The sequence below is a fragment of the Pogoniulus pusillus genome, chromosome 21, assembly GCF_015220805.1.
Source record: "Pogoniulus pusillus isolate bPogPus1 chromosome 21, bPogPus1.pri, whole genome shotgun sequence".
Taxonomy (NCBI): domain Eukaryota; kingdom Metazoa; phylum Chordata; class Aves; order Piciformes; family Lybiidae; genus Pogoniulus; species Pogoniulus pusillus.
This window is the reverse complement of record NC_087284.1, coordinates 1,019,535-1,038,477: the sequence shown is the minus strand read 5'-3', so window position 1 is coordinate 1,038,477 and position 18,943 is coordinate 1,019,535. Positions and strand designations below refer to the sequence as shown.

Here is an 18,943-nt window from a genome sequence, read left to right as displayed (position 1 = left end):
ATTCACAGATTCCTGTTGTTTTTATCATATGCATTGGACAACAACAAAAATACTAACTTTTTTTTATTATGCCTTGGAATTACTACTATAGTTCTCAAAAAAAAATGTATCCATGTACTCTTGTCTTTCTAGAACTGGGAAGATGTTTTATCATCTACATCAAGGATGTAGTTGCATTTAAAAGGAATCTCTATCCATTTTTGAACATTCATAGAATCATAGAATCAGTCAGGCTTGGAAGGGACCACAAAGAGCAGCCAATTCCAACCCCCCTGCCATGCCCAGGGACACCCTACCCTAGAGCAGGCTGCACACAGCCTCAGCCAGCCTGGCCTCAAACACCTCCAGCCATGGGGCCTCAACCACCTCCATGGGCAACCCATTCCAGGCTCTCACCACTCTCCTGCTCAACAACTTCCTCCTTACCTCCAGCCTGACTCTCCCCACCTCCAGCTTTGCTCCATTTCCCCCAGTCCTGTCACTCCCTCACAGCCTAAAAAGTCCCTCCCCAGCCTTTTTGTAGCCCCCTTCAGATCCTGGAAGGCCACAAGTAGGTCACCTGGGAGCCTCCTCTGCTCCAGCGTGAACATTCATTGCACTGTGAATTGTGTAATACAGGAGCAATGGTAGAAGTGACGAATAGCACAAAGGGTGTGGATGCTACAGCAGCAGTAAAACTACAGCATGAGAGTATCCCAAACTACGCCAGTTGTTAGATAACATAATTTTATGGTCCTTTTGTGTGAACCAGAAATGTTTCCTTCTTGTGTTCACAGGCCTGTAAATCTTCGTTCTCATCTAGACTTTACCCAGCCTCCTAATGGTGTCTTTGAAATCACTTAACAGAAACAAATAGAATTGAACCTCAATAAATAGAATCATAGAATCAGTCAGGGTTAGAAGGGACCACAAGGACCATCTAGTTCCAACTCCCCTGCCATGGGCAGGGACACCCTACCCTAGAGCAGGCTGGCCAGAGCCAAATATTTTTTCTATAACTGAAATTGTTCATTCATGTGCCAGATTACTCATATAGAGTAGATGGAGCTCCATGAACGTCTTATCTCCTGCATCAGCCTGGGAAGGTCAACAGGGATGCAGTTGTAGACTAGGTTTTCATGGGCTTAGTTATAAAGCTTGCCATTGTTATGCAAAGCATCCATGAAAATTATGTAGCTGTCTGGGTTCTTCTTTACATTTCCCAGAGACTCGAATATAAAACCAATAACAATTTATAGGATGCCTTTCCCTCTTCTCCCTTCTTTCCCAAAGAAAAGGAATTAGATGCAGAGAGAAAGGAAGGTGAGCACTCCCAAATAAATAATCTCACTGTGATTTGGAAGCTAAAAGAAGAAAAGTTTAACAATAAATTAAAGGTATTTGAGGTAGGAGAGTTACAAAGGTGTAGGGAAGGGAAAAACAAGGTACAAAATATGTAAATACAACCAGATTGGTGGCAATGGTTTGTCTGCCTCGTGGGTGAGGGACACGTGGTGAAACAAAGAGGAAGGCGATGCTATCAGGCAGGGAGAAAGTGAGAGAAACTGGAAGTTCCTGTTTTTTATACAGGACCTAGGCAGGCAGTGGGAATGGGCTAACCACCACACCTGGTAGTGTTCAGACCCACCCCCAGGGAGAGGCCAGGGCCACCTGGGGTCAGGGTCCAGACCACTCCCCCAGGAGGGTTAACCCTTTACAATAGCAGAAAAGAAATGATGGAGAGTAAATAAAGTGAGAAATGGATTCACTGAAATGTGGTTTTATTTCCCCAGAAACCATCACTTCGGTTTCTCTCTGTTTGCATTTATGGCCTCCCTGTTTCTCCAGGTTCCACTCGTTTCTGCTGTTCATGGGCCACCCTCCCTATGCAGTCCGTGAGGTCAACATCAACAAGTTCTGCAAAACTATTAGCGAGTTTGCCCTGGAGTACCGCACCACCAGGGAGCGAGTGCTGCAGCAGAAACAGAAGCGAGCCAACCACAGGGAAAGGAACAAGACCAGGGGGAAAATGATCACAGATGTAAGTGCCCAAATGCATCTCTGTAACTCACACTTCTAAAGCTTCCTTTCATCCAATATAGTCTATGCAGTGCTGCTTCTGTTATTCTTATAAGCTCTTCTGCTGCAAGTTATGAACTCTGTTCTATTAGAAGACAAAATATGTGAGCTATTTATTATGTGTAAATGTTGCTTTATACCAACTCATGGAATGAGAAGAAACTGAAATTAAACATGCAGAAGAGCTTCTCTGAGTGTAGCACAGACAGTGCTCAAAAGATCTGAAAGACATGACAGAATCATAGAAACATAGAATCAACCAGGTTGGAAGAGACCTCCAAGCTCATCCACTCCAACCTAGCACCCAACCCTGGCCAATTAACTGGACCATGGCACTGAGTGCCCCATCCAAACATTGCTTGAACACCTCCAGGGACAGCAACTCCACCACCTCCCTGGGCAGCCCATTCCAATGCCAATCACTCTCTCTGACAACAAATTCCTAACAACATCCAGCCTAGACCTCCCCTGGCACAGCTTGAGGCTGTGTCCCCTTGTTCTGTTGCTGGGTGCCTGGCAGCAGAGCCCAACCCCACCTGGCTACAGCCTCCCTGCAGGTAGTTGTAGACAGCAATGAACTCTGCCCTGAGCCTCCTCTGCTGAAGGCTGCACACCCCCAGCTCCCTCAGCCTCTCCTCACAGGGCTGTGCTCCAGGCCCCTTACCAGCTTCGTTGCCCTTCTCCAAACACCTTCCAGCACCTCAACATCTCTCTTGAATTGAGGGACCCAGAACTGGACACAGCACTCAGGGTGTGGCCTGAGCAGTGCTGAGCACAGGAGCAGAATAACCTCCCTTGTCCTGCTGGCCACACTGCTCTTGAGCCAGCCCAGGATGCCATTGGCTCTCCTGCCCACCTGGGCACACTGCTGCCTCATCTTCAGCTCCTCTCTACCAGCACCCCCAGGGCCCTCTCTGCCTGGCTGCTCTCAGCCACTCTGGCCCCAGCCTGTAGTGCTGCTTGGGGTTGTTGTGGCCAAAGTGCAGAACCCTGCACTTGGCCTTCTTCAATCTCATCCCATTGGCCTCTGCCCAACCATCCAGCCTGGCCAGGTTCCTCTGCAGGGCTCTCCTAATCCTTCAACAGCTCCACACCTGCTCCTAGCTTGGTGTCATCTGCAAACTGACTGCTGCTGAACTCAATCCCCTTGTCCAGATGATCAGTAAAGATATTGAACAGGACTGGTCCCAGCACCAATCCTTGGGGAACACCACTAGTGCCAGCTGCCAAGTCGCTGTGGCACCATTCACCTGCTTCTCCTGTGCACTGGCATATCTTTGGGTGTAGAAGTACACTGACTGTAGGTATGAGCCTTCTCCACTCAGAGCAGGAGGAAAGAATATCACAGTGGCCTGGGTACTGGATGAGCAAAACCAAACAGAGAGGCATGTATTAGCTGTAAGTCCACAGTAAAACACTTCTACATAGAATAACTGGGTAGAAAGGCCTTCCCTCTAAAAATCTAGCTTAATCTGAAGCAATAATGTAATAGACTTTTTGGTAAGCTCTTTGTAGTGTGTGCAGTTTGCTATTTCACCTTTCCCTGAGTGCCTTTTGCCTTTAGCTCAATTTGCTTTCCTCCTGCTTTTTGTCTCTTTGACACACGTGCACATGTGTCAGAATACAAGTGGTTTCTTGCTCCCCAGTTTTCTTCTTTCTGTTTCTTGTTCATGCCAAAATGTGATCAGTGGCCTTCAGAAGAACAGCTTTACAGTGTGACTGCCTTCCCTCCAGGAGATGGAGAAAGCAAAATGGATGTTTTTAAGGGGGACATACCTGCTGAGATCCCTCTGGCAAACATCTGCCTGTGGTTCCATCAGTGCCACTGTGGCCAAAGGAAAGAAGCATCTCCCTCTGAGAAAAACATACCCTTAAAAAGTAATGTTACTGTGCTGCTCAGCACTCTCACAGCTAATCTGCTTGTGGAGATTGTGAGGCAACGAAGCTGAAGGCCAAAGTAAATCAGGTTTTCATTTTTGGTGATGAATGTTTCTGGAACAGAATTTATCAGTTCCAGACAGAAATCATAGCTAAGATGTAGATAAGGTCAAAAATATGTATTAGTAACACTAATGAAATAACCCACTGAATTGCTGTGCCATCCTTGCACTTCATAAGTAATCAAAGAGAGAAGTAGGGAAGCAAGGATCCCAGAGAGTTGAGAAATTACGTTTTGCTTTGGGAAGCCTCCATGTGGGGTCCTTTACAACCTATGGAAGAATTTCTTGGGCGTTTTGCAGAATCATAGACTCAGTCAGGGTTGGAAGGCACCACAAGGAGCAGCCAGTTCCAACCCCCCTGCCATGCCCAGGGACACCCTACCCTAGAGCAGGCTGCACACAGCCTTAGCCAGCCTGGCCTCAAACACCTCCAGCCATGGGGCCTCAACCACCTCCCTGGGCAACCCATTCCAGCCTCTCACCACTCTCATGCTCAACAACTTCCTCACATCCAGTCTGACCCTCCCCACCTCCATCTTTGCTCCATTCCCCCCAGTCCTGTCACTTCCTGAGAGCCTATACATTTGGGAACACAGCTCTAGGCAGTTTGTGAATTCCCTGTGAACAAGAACACTCCATGGGTCACAATATTTTGCTGTGCCCATTGCATTTAGCATAGTGCCAAGATAGTTTCTCGTGCTGGTCATCACAGAGGGTGAAAGCCTTGAATGACAAGGGCTGACTGTGTCTAATTGCCAGGATCTGACGCTGGGCAGCTACTGAAGAACTTCAAGCATTTATTCAAAGGCTACTCAGTATTTGATTTGAGTGCTCTATTAAGTTTGAAGTTGTAAAGTCACAGTTTAAAGAAGGAATTAAAACAAGCATTTAAGTGTAGTGTTGAGGAAATGCTGGAAGCTGACCTCTGCACTGCGAGAGCTGCAGCCAGGACCTCCCGCTGATGAACAGAGCTGAAAAAGAAGAGGGAGTCCTTCCAAGTGTTCTCAGCTGCCACAGGGCAAAAAGTGGGCCTGGCTCAAGGGAGAGAAATAGGATGTGTTAGGGTTAGTTTCAGTCCATAATTCCTCTGAGAAAAATCAGGACATTTTTAGCTACCCTACTGACTGTGGCAATCTGCAATTAACTAAAGGAAGAACAAAAGCTAAGGAATTCATCCCTTATATGATTAGTATTTTTATGTCCTTCTGTAACTGCATAAACACCACCATGCTTACTTCATGGTCTGACCATAGTGTCTTTTCCAACTCTTGCTGTTTGTCCTTCACCCTGTCCTTTGTTTCCAGTGGCAAACCGATGAAGAGGAGGATGCTGAGGTATGGTTCTCTGAAAGAGCATGTCATTCCCTTGTCTCCTGTGTGCTGTGACATCTAATTCCTAACTCTGACATTAGGGACTGTTCAACTCCATCTACTCAAGTGGCACTATGAATCATGACATTTTTCTCATAGCTTTTTGACTCAGTGCAAGAATGCATTTTTACAATCAACTTTAGCCACATGCATAGATGCTCTCTAGGACAAGGATATGCTGCTCCTCATATATGATTCCTCATTTCTTTTCCTTAATATCTGTCCACTAAACTGCAAAGTTTTTCCACTACCCAAACCATCAGTAAGTGGAATGTTATGGGGATCATCAGTTATTTTGGGCTACGTATTAGCATGATAATTTTATATTCATTATTAGGCTGTGTTAAGTCCAAATGGTATTTGTGGTGGTTTGGGTGTTACCCATCCCCCCACACTTAAGAAGATCACCCAGAGTAGACTCAGCTGCTCTGGAAATTAAAGAATGAAGCTTTATATTCACATCTTAGCACAAGATCCAAGCAGGTATTTACAATATTTACAGCTACAGACAGACATAGACAGGTAATACAGAAACACAGCAGCCCTCCCAGAAACCAGAGTGCCCGGGAGGGGCTCCCAGCCACCCTCCCACCTTCTTCCCACTCCTCTACCTTATCCCAGACTTTGCCTTATGTTCAAGGTGAGTTAGAGGGTCAGCCAGGGGCATTAGGAAGCGGAAGGATTAGTCAGGCAGATGGCAGATTAGAGAGAGAGAAGTGCATGCAGCCAGAGCCCAAGAGCAGCTCTGCTATCTATGTTTATGTTCTTGTTTTTATCCATCTCAGCAAGCCTATGAGTGCAGCAGCCATCACCATTGTTTCCTTTTCACGGCCTTCACAGGCTAGCATCTAATTCTTCTCACCAAAATACTCTAGCTAGCTCCAAACCAGCACAGTATTGTTTTATTAAACACGTGAAACCTTTGGGATATATAAATGCAAAGGGAACCGTAAGGGCTCCACTTGCCACGTGAATTGTAAGTAAGATATTCCTGTCACCACAGAGGTGAGCCAAGGAGTCGCTCATGCATTTATCACAAACTACTCCTGAGGTGATGTTGAAAACGAATGAAGAATTGAAAAAAAATAATGTAAGAACCTTAATGTGCTAGCAATATTGGTTTGAGGAGCAGCTATGGTGCTTTGCATTGCTTCGTTCAGCATTAGAGCTCTCTGCAATTTGCTGGGCGTTAACGATCCTGCTTAATTCTCATGGCTCCATGATGACAGTCAGTCGCTGAAGGAGCAGCAGTTTAGGCATTGTTCTGCAGCAGCATCTGAAGATTAAGGAAGTGAAAAAAACAATTCTAGCTAGAGAGTTTCTCCCCTTGTTACATTATCTGCTGTATAGCTTGGGGCACAGAAAGAAAATTATATGAGTTAGCCTGCTTAGGGCAGCATTTAACTAACCTGTATTAGTAACTAACAGTGATGTGGACACTTGTGTTTTTCCTGAGGTGGCATTGGTTAGCTTTACAACCCATTGTGTGTAAGAGAGCATTGCCAGTGCAAAAATGGCATGCACTTTCACTGAAGCTGCTTTCTGGTTTCCTGTCCTTTAGTTTTATCCGTGAAACTTCCCACATCAAAACGTTGCAAGTTGCTATTTTAACAATAAAACAGACTTCTCACCATCCAAAATAAATCTCACACCGGTATATTTAGCTCAGAGCCTTGTAGGGATTCTTGTTTTGCTACATAGTTAACTTGCTGTCCTACCCCAGAAAGTCATTACATTAAAATAGAATCTTTCTGTCATTAACTGCCAGCACAAACGTTTTCAACTGGCAGTCCTGGCACCTCTCTCAAAGCTCGGAAAGTAGGGCCCGAGTCTTTCTTCTAGTTTACTGTTCTCTGACACAAAGGCTCTGCAGGTTTGTGTCCTTTTCAGGCTGGTTGACTCAATTCATTCGAGGGAATAGTGGTGCTGTTTCTTACACAAAAGAAGAGAATTCTTGCGTGGCTTCTTTCATCTGTCCTGAACTGATTGCAGTAACAAAGATTAAAAAAAGAGGAAATGCATTTCAGTTTCTAACGTTTGAGTGCTATGGGTGAGAATGCTAAGAGGTGTTCATTATCTGTTGGTGCCTGTCTGCCGTTGGCAGAGGTCCTGTTTTCTGCAGCTGGGGCTGTGCATTTTAAATGTGCTTCAACCTTTCTGTAGGCAGGCACTTTAAGTGAACACCAGCATCACAGCCCTTCGCAGACAGGCTGGTGTGGGGAGAGGAACCCAGCAATGCAAGCTCTTCCTTAGGAAGTCTCTGTGTATGCTGTTCTAATCCATCTCTAAACAGTTACTTGCAGTCACCGGTGGAGCTGCTGCATCCACAGAGTGCTTGCCACTGTTGTTCCTGTAGTCATAGCCACAGGGAAGTCACAGGACTGCTGGCAAAGCAGAGCCTACATTCCTAAATTTCCTCTAAGGTTTTGTTTGTTCTTCTCACTGCTGGCTGCAGGTTTTGTGATTTGGCGATGAAATAATTTGGCTAAGTGTCTCAAAACCAGAGCTTTTTATCAGGTGTTACTGGGAATTTGTTTTAAGGTTACTTGTAGGTATTTGTGGTTTAGAGCTGTCACAGTTTTCTGTACATCAATGCAGAAAGGCGAGAGGGAAAGGTCTCTCTTCATTTTGCCTTGTTACTGAAAGGTGATTGTACAGAAGAAAAAACAATTACTTTTCTTGGGTCTCATCCTCTTCCCCACGCTGTTATACCTGACCCCAGGTATAACAGGCTCAGTCTAAGGTTTCGAAGTCAGTCTTTGATTCCTACCTTATAGTCTAGGACAGAAGGTTGAAATGATCAAGCTTGATCTATGCATCTGATTTTCCTGCGGTGGTGTCTGCTCTTTGCTGTTGCTCTGTTTACAGTTGATTTCTATCCAGAGTGCATGCTCTGGTAGAGGAGCAACTGTTGCCTGGCTTTTTGGGTTTTTAATAGCTACACTCCAAACTAAGCCCAGGAGGACACTTTTCTCCTTGCAGTTCACAATTAAGACTCTCACTCCATTTTCCTCCAATAGTCTGGCAAGTTCTCCAGCAGCTCGCCCCACTGCCAGACCCAGTCCCAAGGGTTGCAGTATGCTGAGGATGCTGCAGAGCATGAGAACATGAAGGCTGTGCTGAAGACGACCTCTGTTGGTGGGGAGAGCACCACGGCACTGGGGGTTCGCACTCGAAGCCGGACCAGCCAAGGTAAGTGCCAGCAGCTTCCCTTTGGACACCTTTCTTGTGGCGCAGTAGCCATGCAGTGGCCCAGACGTGGGTTGTGGCACCCTCGTGTAGTGCTCGCAGCGGGAAGGGTTGAAGGGAAAGGGGAAGACCCCAGTGCTGTTCCTGCACTGAAAGCAGTGGTTTGAGGCATGAGGATTTAAGAGAAATCTGCCTGAAGTTTCAACGTATGAATTACAGCCCAAATAGTTCCTGGGAGCATTAGGAGTCCCAGCCCACAGACACTCTCACCCTTCTCCCAGTCAGGAGCATGGCTGCCCATTAACACCCCAGCTTTTATTCTTCTTCTTGTCATGAAAGCCAAGTAGGGCATCTGGGGATGTGGTTTTCATTTTGTTCTCAGTGGAAGCAAGTAGAAAGTAGCAATACAAATTGAAGAGGAAGATCCTTGAAGCATTTCAGGAATCATTGGGAGAGCAAAATAGGAAAAAGATAATGAATCTCTTAACCACTTCCCCACTAAACTGCAAAAGTAGTGGTTTAAGTGGAGACTAGGAGCATGAAAAGCTGCTGTGCACAGTCCCACATCTTGCTGTCTTGCAGATACCTCTTTCTCAGAGGTTCCCTCCTACTCTGCTGTTTCCAAGTGTCAGCACAGAAGTTGCTGAAAGCTGACCCGGAGGAAATGAAAACCTGACTCAATCTGCCAGTTCCAGCCCTTGATACTCTGACAGAAGAGCTTACTTGGCAATCAGATAGCCTTGGTTTTGTCCTGCACGTGATTCACTGGTACACTTCTTCACTCAAGCAGTCCCTAGACCACTTTCTTTGTGCTAAATTATCTTGCAGACATTAGGTTTACCAGTCTATTTTTTTGTCTTTCCCTCACCCCCTCCTGTTCATGTGGTACCTGGAAGACGTTTTCTGAGTAAAGGTGATGAACTAAGATTCAAGTCTCTACTTTCCTATTCCACTGTTTATTTTCCTTTACATCTGCATATCTTACACTTTCTTGATTCTTTTGTTTATCAGTGCCACTGATAGCACATTCTGAGCATCCACCAGTAAGCCTCAGCATGTGCAGTTTATTAAGACCTGAACCCATCATCCTGTCTAAGTTAGAGGTTTCACAGGCCCAATTTAAAAAGCAAGTCCTTTACCTAAAGTACAAAGCTGAAATTAAACAATTCGAGCTGCACTGCAAGAAGCTCAATGGCTGAAGTAATCCAATGAATGCTAACAAGCAGTGTGTCCTCATACTAAAGTATTCACCTGGAAAGAAGCAGAGGCAGAGAATGGATCAGCCAGTCAGAAGCTTGTCAGGAGTGCTACTGTAGTACAGCTGCTCTTGACAACAGCCAGAAGGCAAGCAGCAGGAAAAGTACTGGCCAAAGCTGTTGTTTATTGGCATTGGGGTTGTGATATAGAGTGACCTCATGGGTGCATTTTTAGCTGCTTGCAGTTCTATCACATCCACTGTCTTGCAAAGCTCAGTCAGTGTACTCACTGCATACTAGCCTTCAGACTAGGTAAAACCAAAAAACCCACACGTGACAGTTGTGGAGGATCCCAAATAAGCAACTGACATAGCTCTATGGAGAGGGAAGTGCCACAACCTTGGCACAGCTTACTTGTTTGTTTGTGGTTTTAATCAAAATTGCTTATTTTGCCTTTCAGCTTGCCAATAACTCCTGTTTTGCAACTCTCAGCACACACAGTTGTGCCAGGAGACATTCATTTTTATGATAAGGTGAATTCTTCATTGTGAAAGAAAGAAGAAGACATGTGAAACAACACTTTTCTCCCTTTTCATGTCTTCTTTGCACTAGGCTATGATACAGATGCTCAGAAACTGATTCTTCCTCTCTTTGGGTACAAAGGAGCTGTCCTGCAGATTTGCATCAATCTCTAATGTATGCTATGTCTTTCAGTCTCTGTGTAACAGGAGCAGAGGAAAAACATGCAATCCTTTGCTTATAGGCAGTCTTTAGCAGACATTTGCCAGTTGTATGGCCACGAATAAGACTCTGAGGCTGAAAGAAAGAGAAGGTTATAATTACATTAGAGTTCTTGGTTGTCTGTTGATGCAGCAAAGATTCTAGGGTATTATTTAGAACTATTCTCCATTAGGCAGAGCCTTTCCCTTTAGCCAGTTTGAAGTAGCAGTGACTGAGCTGCCTGCTGTAGTTCCAAAACAAACCCTCAGTTGCAAACTAAAGTGGCAGCAGAGACTTTCTGTCTTCTATTCCCTCAACGCACTTTGTGGACTTCACCAGGCCGTGTGGGTTCGTGGAGCGCTGGCAATGACGACTCACCTAACGCAACAGACGATGCAGCAGATGAGATCATGGACCGCATTGTTAAGTCTGCCACCCAAATGCCAAGCCAGAGAGCCATGCCTAGAGAGAGGAAGCGGTCACGAGCCAATAGAAAGTCCTGTGAGTATATGGCTGTTAAATCTCTCAAAATGAGCGTGTGGGGCATTTCTGTACTGTGACGCAGGAAGCAGGCCGTTAGCAGGCAGGCAGGCATTGGTAGGTCACAGCAGCTTAAGTGGGTACTTGCCCTTGGTGTGTACTTCTCTTCCCATTGCTTAAGCAATGTATGCAGTGGGTGACTCTTTCCTAAAGAACCCAAAATGTTCTTAGATGTAAGAAAAGCACAACGGTTTATGGTGCTTTAGAGATGATGACAGTATTTATTCATGTGTGGAGAATTCAGATCAGGACCTCAAATGGAGACTGCCTAAAATGCTGCATGGTAGTGTGAACTGTCATAAAGATTGGTAGCTGCATCTGTAGTAACATTGAATCATATAGCAAGAAATAGTTAGAGTATTCCTCTGGCATGATAGGGACTATCCTTCTGCAACCCTGGAAACAAAATGTCTACTGCTGCTTGGCTGCAAAGTGGTCATAGAGGAGATTAACTTTAACTGGGAAGCAAAGGTTTATAATGTGGTCTTCCAAGAGTGTAGTGTGGCCACAGGCTGAGTTGTGGCACCAAGGCTTGAGCAATTTAATTTCACACTTTAGAAAATACAGTGTTTAGAGGTTATGATATTTCTGGGTTCCTCCTAATATGTAGAGACTACTGTGGCTCCTCTGAGAATGATAAGTATCCAAAGAAAACAAGTTTTCGTTATTTAATGTTGTTCACTCTATGTGGCTTTTTGACCTACCTTTCCATCCCTTTAGCATTTCTGGGAAGTTAGGACAAAGGGGAGACAACAACAGTGAGTGAAAACTCAGCAAGGTTTTGCTTTATGTGGAATTGCTGTAACACAGTGGGTGATCAACATTAGCTGGTACAAGCAGCGACTGCTACGCACTAGCATGTGCAGAAAGCATACTCGCTTTTTTCAGCATGCTAGGGAAGGAACTTAGGTGCATGTGGCAAGGGCAAAAGTGAAGTGGACACACTGGTTAGAAGAACCAGACTTTAAGGGGAAAAAAAACAAGAGCTGACACTGGATTGTCCATCTTAATTTCCGTAATGCACTCTGCTGTACCTCTTTGTGGCATTGCCTTCTGCTACTGCCCACTTCACTACACGGTTCCACTGTCCTGCATGTGCTGACTGCCCTTGCTGGCTTGTGCACAACAAATAACTCCCCTGTATGTTTTGCCTATTTCCACTATCTATCACAGAATCACAGAATTTCCTAGAATGGAAAAGCCCCTCAAGCCCATCAAGTCCAATCATTAGTTGCACACTGACAAGTCACTGACTAAACCAAATCACTCAGCACATCTCATCACTAGGAATCACTACGGCTGGAAAGGAGCACCAGGAGCATCCAGTCCAACCTTCATCCCAGCAGCCTTCAGCACCAGACCACAGCCTCAAGTGCCTGACCACCCGTTCAGGAAAGAACTTCCTCCCAACAGCCAACCTGAACCTCCCTGATGCAACCTGAGGTCATTTCCTCTTGTCCTAGCATTAGTAACTGGGGAGGAGAGACCAGCTCCCATCCCATGCTAAAAACTTTCCTGTTAGCCTTTGTGCACAAACCAAAAAGTTTTATTTCAACTTTTTATCAGGCACCTTTTTTCCCAAGGAAGCACTTGTTGCAGGGAAACAAAACCAAACCAAAAATCAGAAAAACTAATGATAATAAAAATACTGTGTATTTTTCCATGGAGCTGGCTTTTATATTCAGTAAAAACCTTAACAGGCATTAAACGTTCAGCAAATGTCTATGATGGGACTTATTTCCACTATAGTTAATCATGATAGAATCCAGCTTGTTTGCTCTTCAAGATCATAGAACCAGGGTTGGAAGGCACCACAAGGATCATCTACTTCCAAACCCCCTGCCATGCCCAGGGACACCCTACCCTAGAGCAGGCTGCACACAGCCTCAGCCAGCCTGGCCTTAAAAAACCTCTAGGGATGGAGCCTCAACCACCTCCCTGGGCAACCCATTCCAAGTTCTCACCACTCTCTTGCTCAACAACTTCCTCCTCACCTCCAGCCTGACTCTCCCCACCTCCATCTTTGCTCCATTCCCCCCAGTCCTGTCACTCCCTGACAGCCTAAAAAGTCCCTCCCCAGCTTTTTTGTAGGCCCCCTTCAGATCCTGGAAGGCCACAAGAAGGTCACCTGGGAGCCTCCTCTTCTGCAGCCTGCACAGCCCCAACTCTTTCAGTCTGTGCTCACAGCAGAGCTGCTTCACCCCTCTGAGCATCCTCGGAGCCCTGCTCTGGACACACTCCAGCATCTCCACATCCCTCTTGTAATGGGGACTCCAGAACTGGATGCAGTACTCCAGGTGGGGTCTCAGCAGAGCAGAGTAGAGGGGGCGAATCACCTCCCTGGCCCTGCTGGCCACACTTCTCCTGCTGCAGCCCAGGCTCTGGTTGGCTGTCTGGGCTGCAAGTGCACACTGTGATGATGAGATCTAGATGAGACTCCTTAAGAAGGCAAAAGAAACATGAGGTTCAGCAGTTTAGTGTTCCTTTCAGCTATCATGTGCCAAAAGATAGTGTGAAAGAAGAATCTCTTTTCCAAACTGTTTCACACTGACAGATAATATACCTGGATGATAAATAAATGATCTTGGAGGTCTCTTCCAAGCTGGTTGATTCTATGATTCTGTGATTCAGCTGACCTTAAATGATAAACCAAAATGTAGGGCCCAGATGCGCCTTACATGTGTCAGTGAGTGGCAGAATGGTGGTTGGATTGGATTGGTGCCTGCAGGGTGGAGGAGGGCAAACCACTCCAGTTTTCAAAAAGGGCAGTAAGGAGGAGCCAGGTAACTACAGAGCTGTCAGCCCTGCCTCCACCCCCAGAAAGATAATGGAGCAGCCTAGCCTCAGCACTGTGCTTAGCCAGATCAAGGACAAGAAGTGCTCATGGTTTTACAAAGGGGAAGTCATGTTTGACCAACCTGATAACCCTCTGTGAACATGTAACCAGGTGGATGGATGGTGGAAGAGCAGTGGATGTGCTTTACCTTGATCTCAGTAAAGCATTTGACGCCATCTCCCACAGCATCCTCACAGCTAAACTGAGGAGGTGTGGTCTGGGTGATCAGGCAGTGAGGTGAATTGGGAACTGCTTAAAGGAAAGAAGTCAGAGAGCTGTGGTCAATGGGACAGAGTCTAGCTGGAGGCCTGTAACCACTGAAGTCCCTCAGGGGGTGGTACTGGGCCCAGTATTGTTCAGTACATTCATTAATGACCTGGATGAGGGCATGGAGTGCACTGTCAGCAAGTTTGCTGATGACACCAAGCTGGGTGGAGTGGCTGCCACAGCAGAGAGTTCTGCTGCCAGTCAGAGAGACTTAGGCAGGCTGAGAGTTGGGCAGGGAGAAACTGAATGAAGTTGGACAGGGGCAAGGGGAGAGTTGTGCTCCTGGGAAAGAGCAAGCCCAGGGATCAGTATAGGTTGGGGACTGACCTGCAGGAGAGCAGTGAAGGGAAGAAGACCTTGGGAGTCCCGGTGGATGGAAGGATGGCCATGAGCCAACAGTGTGCTCTTGTGGCCAGGAGGGCCAATGCCATTCTGGGGTGGATGAGAGGGACTGTGGTTAGTAGGCCAAGAGAGGTTCTCCTGCCCCTCTGCTCTGCCCTGGTGAGGCCTCATCTGGAGTGCTGTGTCCAGTTCTGGGCCCCCCAGCTCAAGGACAGGGAGCTGCTTGAGAGTACAGTGCAGAGCCACAAAGATGATTAAGGAAGCTGAACATCTTCCTTCTGAGGAGAACCTGAGGGAGCTGGGGCTGAGCTGCTGGGAGAGGAGACTGAGAGGTGACCTCATCCATGTTTATAAATATGCAAGGGGTGAGTGGCAGGAGGCTGGAGTCAGGCTCTGCTGGGTGATGCCCAGTGCCAGGACAAGGGGCAGTGGGTGGAAGCTGAGGCAGAGGAAGTTCTATGTGAACCTGAGGAAAGTCTTTTTTCATTGTGAGGGTGACAGAGCCCTGGCACAGGCTGCCCAGGGAGGCTGTGGAGTCTCCCTCTCTGGAGATATTCAAAACCCACCTGAATGTGTTCCACTGTGATCTGCTCTGGGTGATCCTGCTCTGGCAGGGGCGCTGGGCCAGATGAGCTTTCGAGGTCTGTTCCAGCCCCTGACATGCTATGATTCTATAATCTTGAAGAGAGAGGCTTGTTTTGCCCCACAGAGTGACTCTCTGTGTGTGCATATTTTTTGAGTTAGAGAAATTGGTTTGGAGCAGAAAATAATTGAATCAGAGTTTACTTCAAAATTCAAGTGAGGCAACTTGGTCAGAATCATTTGCAATCTTCTGAAAAGTGAGCAGAGAGACATGCTAATGCTTTGTTCTTTTATTAGGCTCTGGCATCACATTAGCCTAATAACACACCCTGTGACTGATCCCTGAGAAATGGAAACATCTCCTAAGAATTTGTTGATTTGTTTGCTTAGTGACTGGAGAGGAGCACAAAATTCTTGCAGTCATTATGGAGAAATGAATCTGAGGCATCAACCAAGTGATCTGTCAGACTCCAATGAGCAGACTGTGGAGAAGATAGGATTGAGCTGACATTACCTGAATCTTAGACAAATAAACTCAGGGCCAGTGGATTAAACCTAACTACAGAACAATCTAGGTCAGGTATTTCATACTAAATTCCATCTTCAGTAGAAGTGAAGTAGGAGTTACCACACTGTTATCAGGCACCAAAACATGAGAAAGAGCTCTGCCAAAGGACCAGGTGCAGGGACAGGCTTTATATGGGTTTAGTAAAGCATTCAGTGCATGTTTGTAAGCAAAGAAGACGCTAGATAGGAAACTATGTGAATGCAGATTGTGCAAGTTTTGGTTTGGCAGTCACAGGGTGCTTTCACTTTTTCTTCTCTCCTTTGGGTTTTTTTCACTAGTTTTCATTTTCATGTCTCTCCACTTACTTTTACTGGCTATGAGAAGTTACAGACGTGCCAAAATACCAGGAGTTAGGCTGTTCTTCTGGTATTTATAGCCTAACTAAAAGCAGCGTGGATGGAAATTATGCTTTTGTAAAAAATTAAAACCTTACAAGAAGAAAGTCCTTATAAAATGCTTTAAAAGCAAGCAACTTCACTTAGAATTTGCAACTAATTCTTCAGGGTTTGAGTGAGTGGAACCCATCAGGAGTTAGAGTCATCTGGTCAGTGATACAGGCATAGCAACAGCTCTTTGCATTTAGAAAAATCAGTATGTCACCAGTGTTTTCCAGGATCAAATCCTCTTAGTTCTCACCTTAAGTACTGAGCCTTTAAAAGGTGAACACCCAGTTAACAAAAACCTCATTATTGAATGAAAACTAAGCGTGAGATAAAGTTCTAAAAACTCTGGCACCTGGAGGGTTCTCTCTGTTAATATGCCAAGACAGTTAGTGACTTTTGCACACCTTTTAATTACTACATTCTTCTGTCTTGTGGTGGTTTGGGTGTTCCCTGCCCCCCCCACACTTAGGAAAATCACCCAGACTAGACTCAGCCAAGCTGGAAATTAAAGAATGAAGCTTTATACTTACAGCTTAGCACAAGATCCAAACAGGTATTTACAATACCTACAGCTACAGACAGACATAGACAAGTTAAAAAGTAATACAGAAACACAACAGCCCTCTCAGAAACCAGAGTGCCCAGGAGGGGCTCCCAACCACCCTTCCACCTCCTTCCCAGCCCTCTACCTTACCCCAGACTTTACCTTGTTTTCAAGGTTAGTTTGGAGGATTGGCCAGGGGCATTAGGAAGCAGAAGGATTAGTCACACAGACAGCAGGTTAGAGAGAGAAAAGTGCAGCCCAAAGCCAGAGAGCAAACTCTGTTATCTGTTTGTGTTCTTGTTCTTATCCATCTCAGCAAGCCTATGAGTGCAGCAGCCATCACCATTGTTTCCTTTTCACAGCCTAGCATCTAATTCCTCTCACTAAAATATCCCAACTAGGCTCAAACCAGCACAGTCTTTCTTAATCTTAGCTTTATCACTTGAATTTGATCTTGTACTGCTCTGAGCTAAACATTGCTAAACTTGCAAGATATTGCTGATAAGTATTGTAGGAAAGAGTGGAACCCATAAAAGGCTGCCGTGCAGACTTGTAGTGGTGTTTACTCACTGTGCAAATACTACAGGATAGAGGACAGAGCCTTAAGGAGAAACTTTCAAATCAGGGTTTGATAATGGAGGGACTCTCAGCTCACTTGAATAACCTCAACAGCTGATGAAAGCGGTTTGACTACCAAACACACAATGCACTCTTCCTACCTGCGTGATGCAAACGTTCAGCTGTAGCCTATTTTCCTTTCCTTCTGCTGTCCTGCTTTCAGTACTCCTCCATTCCCTCATCACTTTCACTGGACCCATGAGTGTGCCCATCAAGTTTCAATTACATGGACCACATATTTTAATAAGTTAGAGATCTTAATTGTGCTAGATAATAGAGATGCAAGAAGTCCCTAACCTCTGTCTGCAGTTTTCTCAGTTTCCTCTGGACTTGATTATTTTGAGGCTTCAATTAGATTTTATTCAACATAAAGGCATTGTTTATGCTTTGCATGCAGCTTAAACTTCTGATTGTGTGTTTCATACTCGAGGTACATCAAAATGTGAGCACTCCATTTGTGTCTTGAACTAAAGCCCATTCACCTGAAAATCACAGTGCCAGAAAAAACAGAAGGAGAGCCTTGCTAACTGAGGGTGCAGAGAAGGCAGAGCTGCTGGATGCCTTCTTTGCTTCAATCTTTACACCTAAGGCTGAACTCCCCTAGGGACTCCAGACCCTGGATGAAGGAGAGGAGGCCTGGAGGAGGGAATGCTCCCCACTGGTCAGTGCAGACTGGGTTAGGGATCAGTTACACAAACATTCACAAGTCCCTGGGCCTTGATGGGCTGCACCCAAGGGTGCTGAGAGAACTGCCTGAGGTTATCACTCTGCCACTCTCCATCGTCTTTGCCAAATGGTGGCAGACAGGAGAGGTGCCTGAGGGCTGGAGCAGAGCCAAGGGCACTTCAGTCTTCAAAGAGGGCAAGAAAGAGGTTCCAGGGAGCTGTAGACCAGGCAGCCTCACCTCCATCCCTGGAAAAATGATAGAATGGCTCCTGCTGGAGGGCATCTCAAGGCACTTGGAAGAGAAGAAGGTGATCAGGAGCAGTCAGCATGGATTTACCAAGGGGCAGTCCTGCTTGACTAACCTGAGAGCATTTTATGATGCCATAAATGAATGGCAGATTCAGGGAGAGCAGTGGATGTAGTCTACCTTGACCTCAGCAAGGCGTTTGACACCATCTCCCATGACACTTCAGTGAGCAAGCTGAGGAAGTGATGGAAGAGCAGACATGAGGTGGGTTAGGAACTGGTTGCAAGATAGAGTTCAGAGGGTGGTGATCAATGGTGCCAGGTCCAGCTGGAGAGCTGTGACCAGTGGAGTCCCCCAGGGATCAGTGCTGGGGCCTGTCCTGTTCAACCTCTTCATCAATGACACTGATGAGGGCACAGACAGACAGAGTCTGCTCAGCAAGTTTGCTGCTGACACCAAACTGGGAGGCTTGGCTGAGACAGCTGCAGGCTGTGCAGCCATCCAGAGAGACCTGGGCACAGAGCTGGGCACAGAGGAACCAGAGGAGGTTCAACAAGGACAAGTGCAGAGTCCTGCACCTGGGGAGGAATAATAAACTTCAGCAGCACAGGCTGGGAGGTGACTGCTGGAGAGCAGCCTTGGGGAGAGGGACCTGGGGGTGCTGGTGGCTAACAAGTTCCCCATGGCACAGCAATGTGCCCTTGTGGCCAAGAAGGCCAATGGGATCCTGGGGTGTATTAGGCAGAGTGTGTCCAGCAGATCAAGGGAGGTTCTCCTGCCCCTCTACTCTGCCCTGCTGAGACCTCATCTTGAATACTGTGTTCAGTTTTGGGCTCCCCAGTTGCAGAGGGACAGGGATCTGCTGGAGAGGGTCCAG

The 18,943-nt window shown here is 46.2% G+C and overlaps 1 protein-coding gene across 12 annotated transcripts in view; it reads left to right on the top strand.

Moving 5' to 3' along the window:
* The window catches only part of FHOD3 (formin homology 2 domain containing 3), a 415,781-nt gene that overhangs the window by 392,109 nt on the left and 4,729 nt on the right, over nt 1-18,943 (top strand). For 7 of the 12 annotated variants that reach the window (XM_064160772.1, XM_064160770.1, XM_064160768.1 and 4 more), the window contains 3 exons: nt 1,828-2,020; nt 8,389-8,560; nt 10,813-10,974. In XM_064160772.1, coding sequence (XP_064016842.1) covers nt 1,828-2,020; nt 8,389-8,560; nt 10,813-10,974 — 527 coding nt within the window. Of the gene's footprint in view, nt 1-1,827; nt 2,021-5,302; nt 5,333-8,388; nt 8,561-10,812; nt 10,975-11,407; nt 11,485-11,733; nt 11,772-12,186; nt 12,813-18,943 lie in introns of those variants that run through there. The other 5 variants (XM_064160774.1, XM_064160766.1, XM_064160764.1 and 2 more) reach the window with 5 other exon arrangements.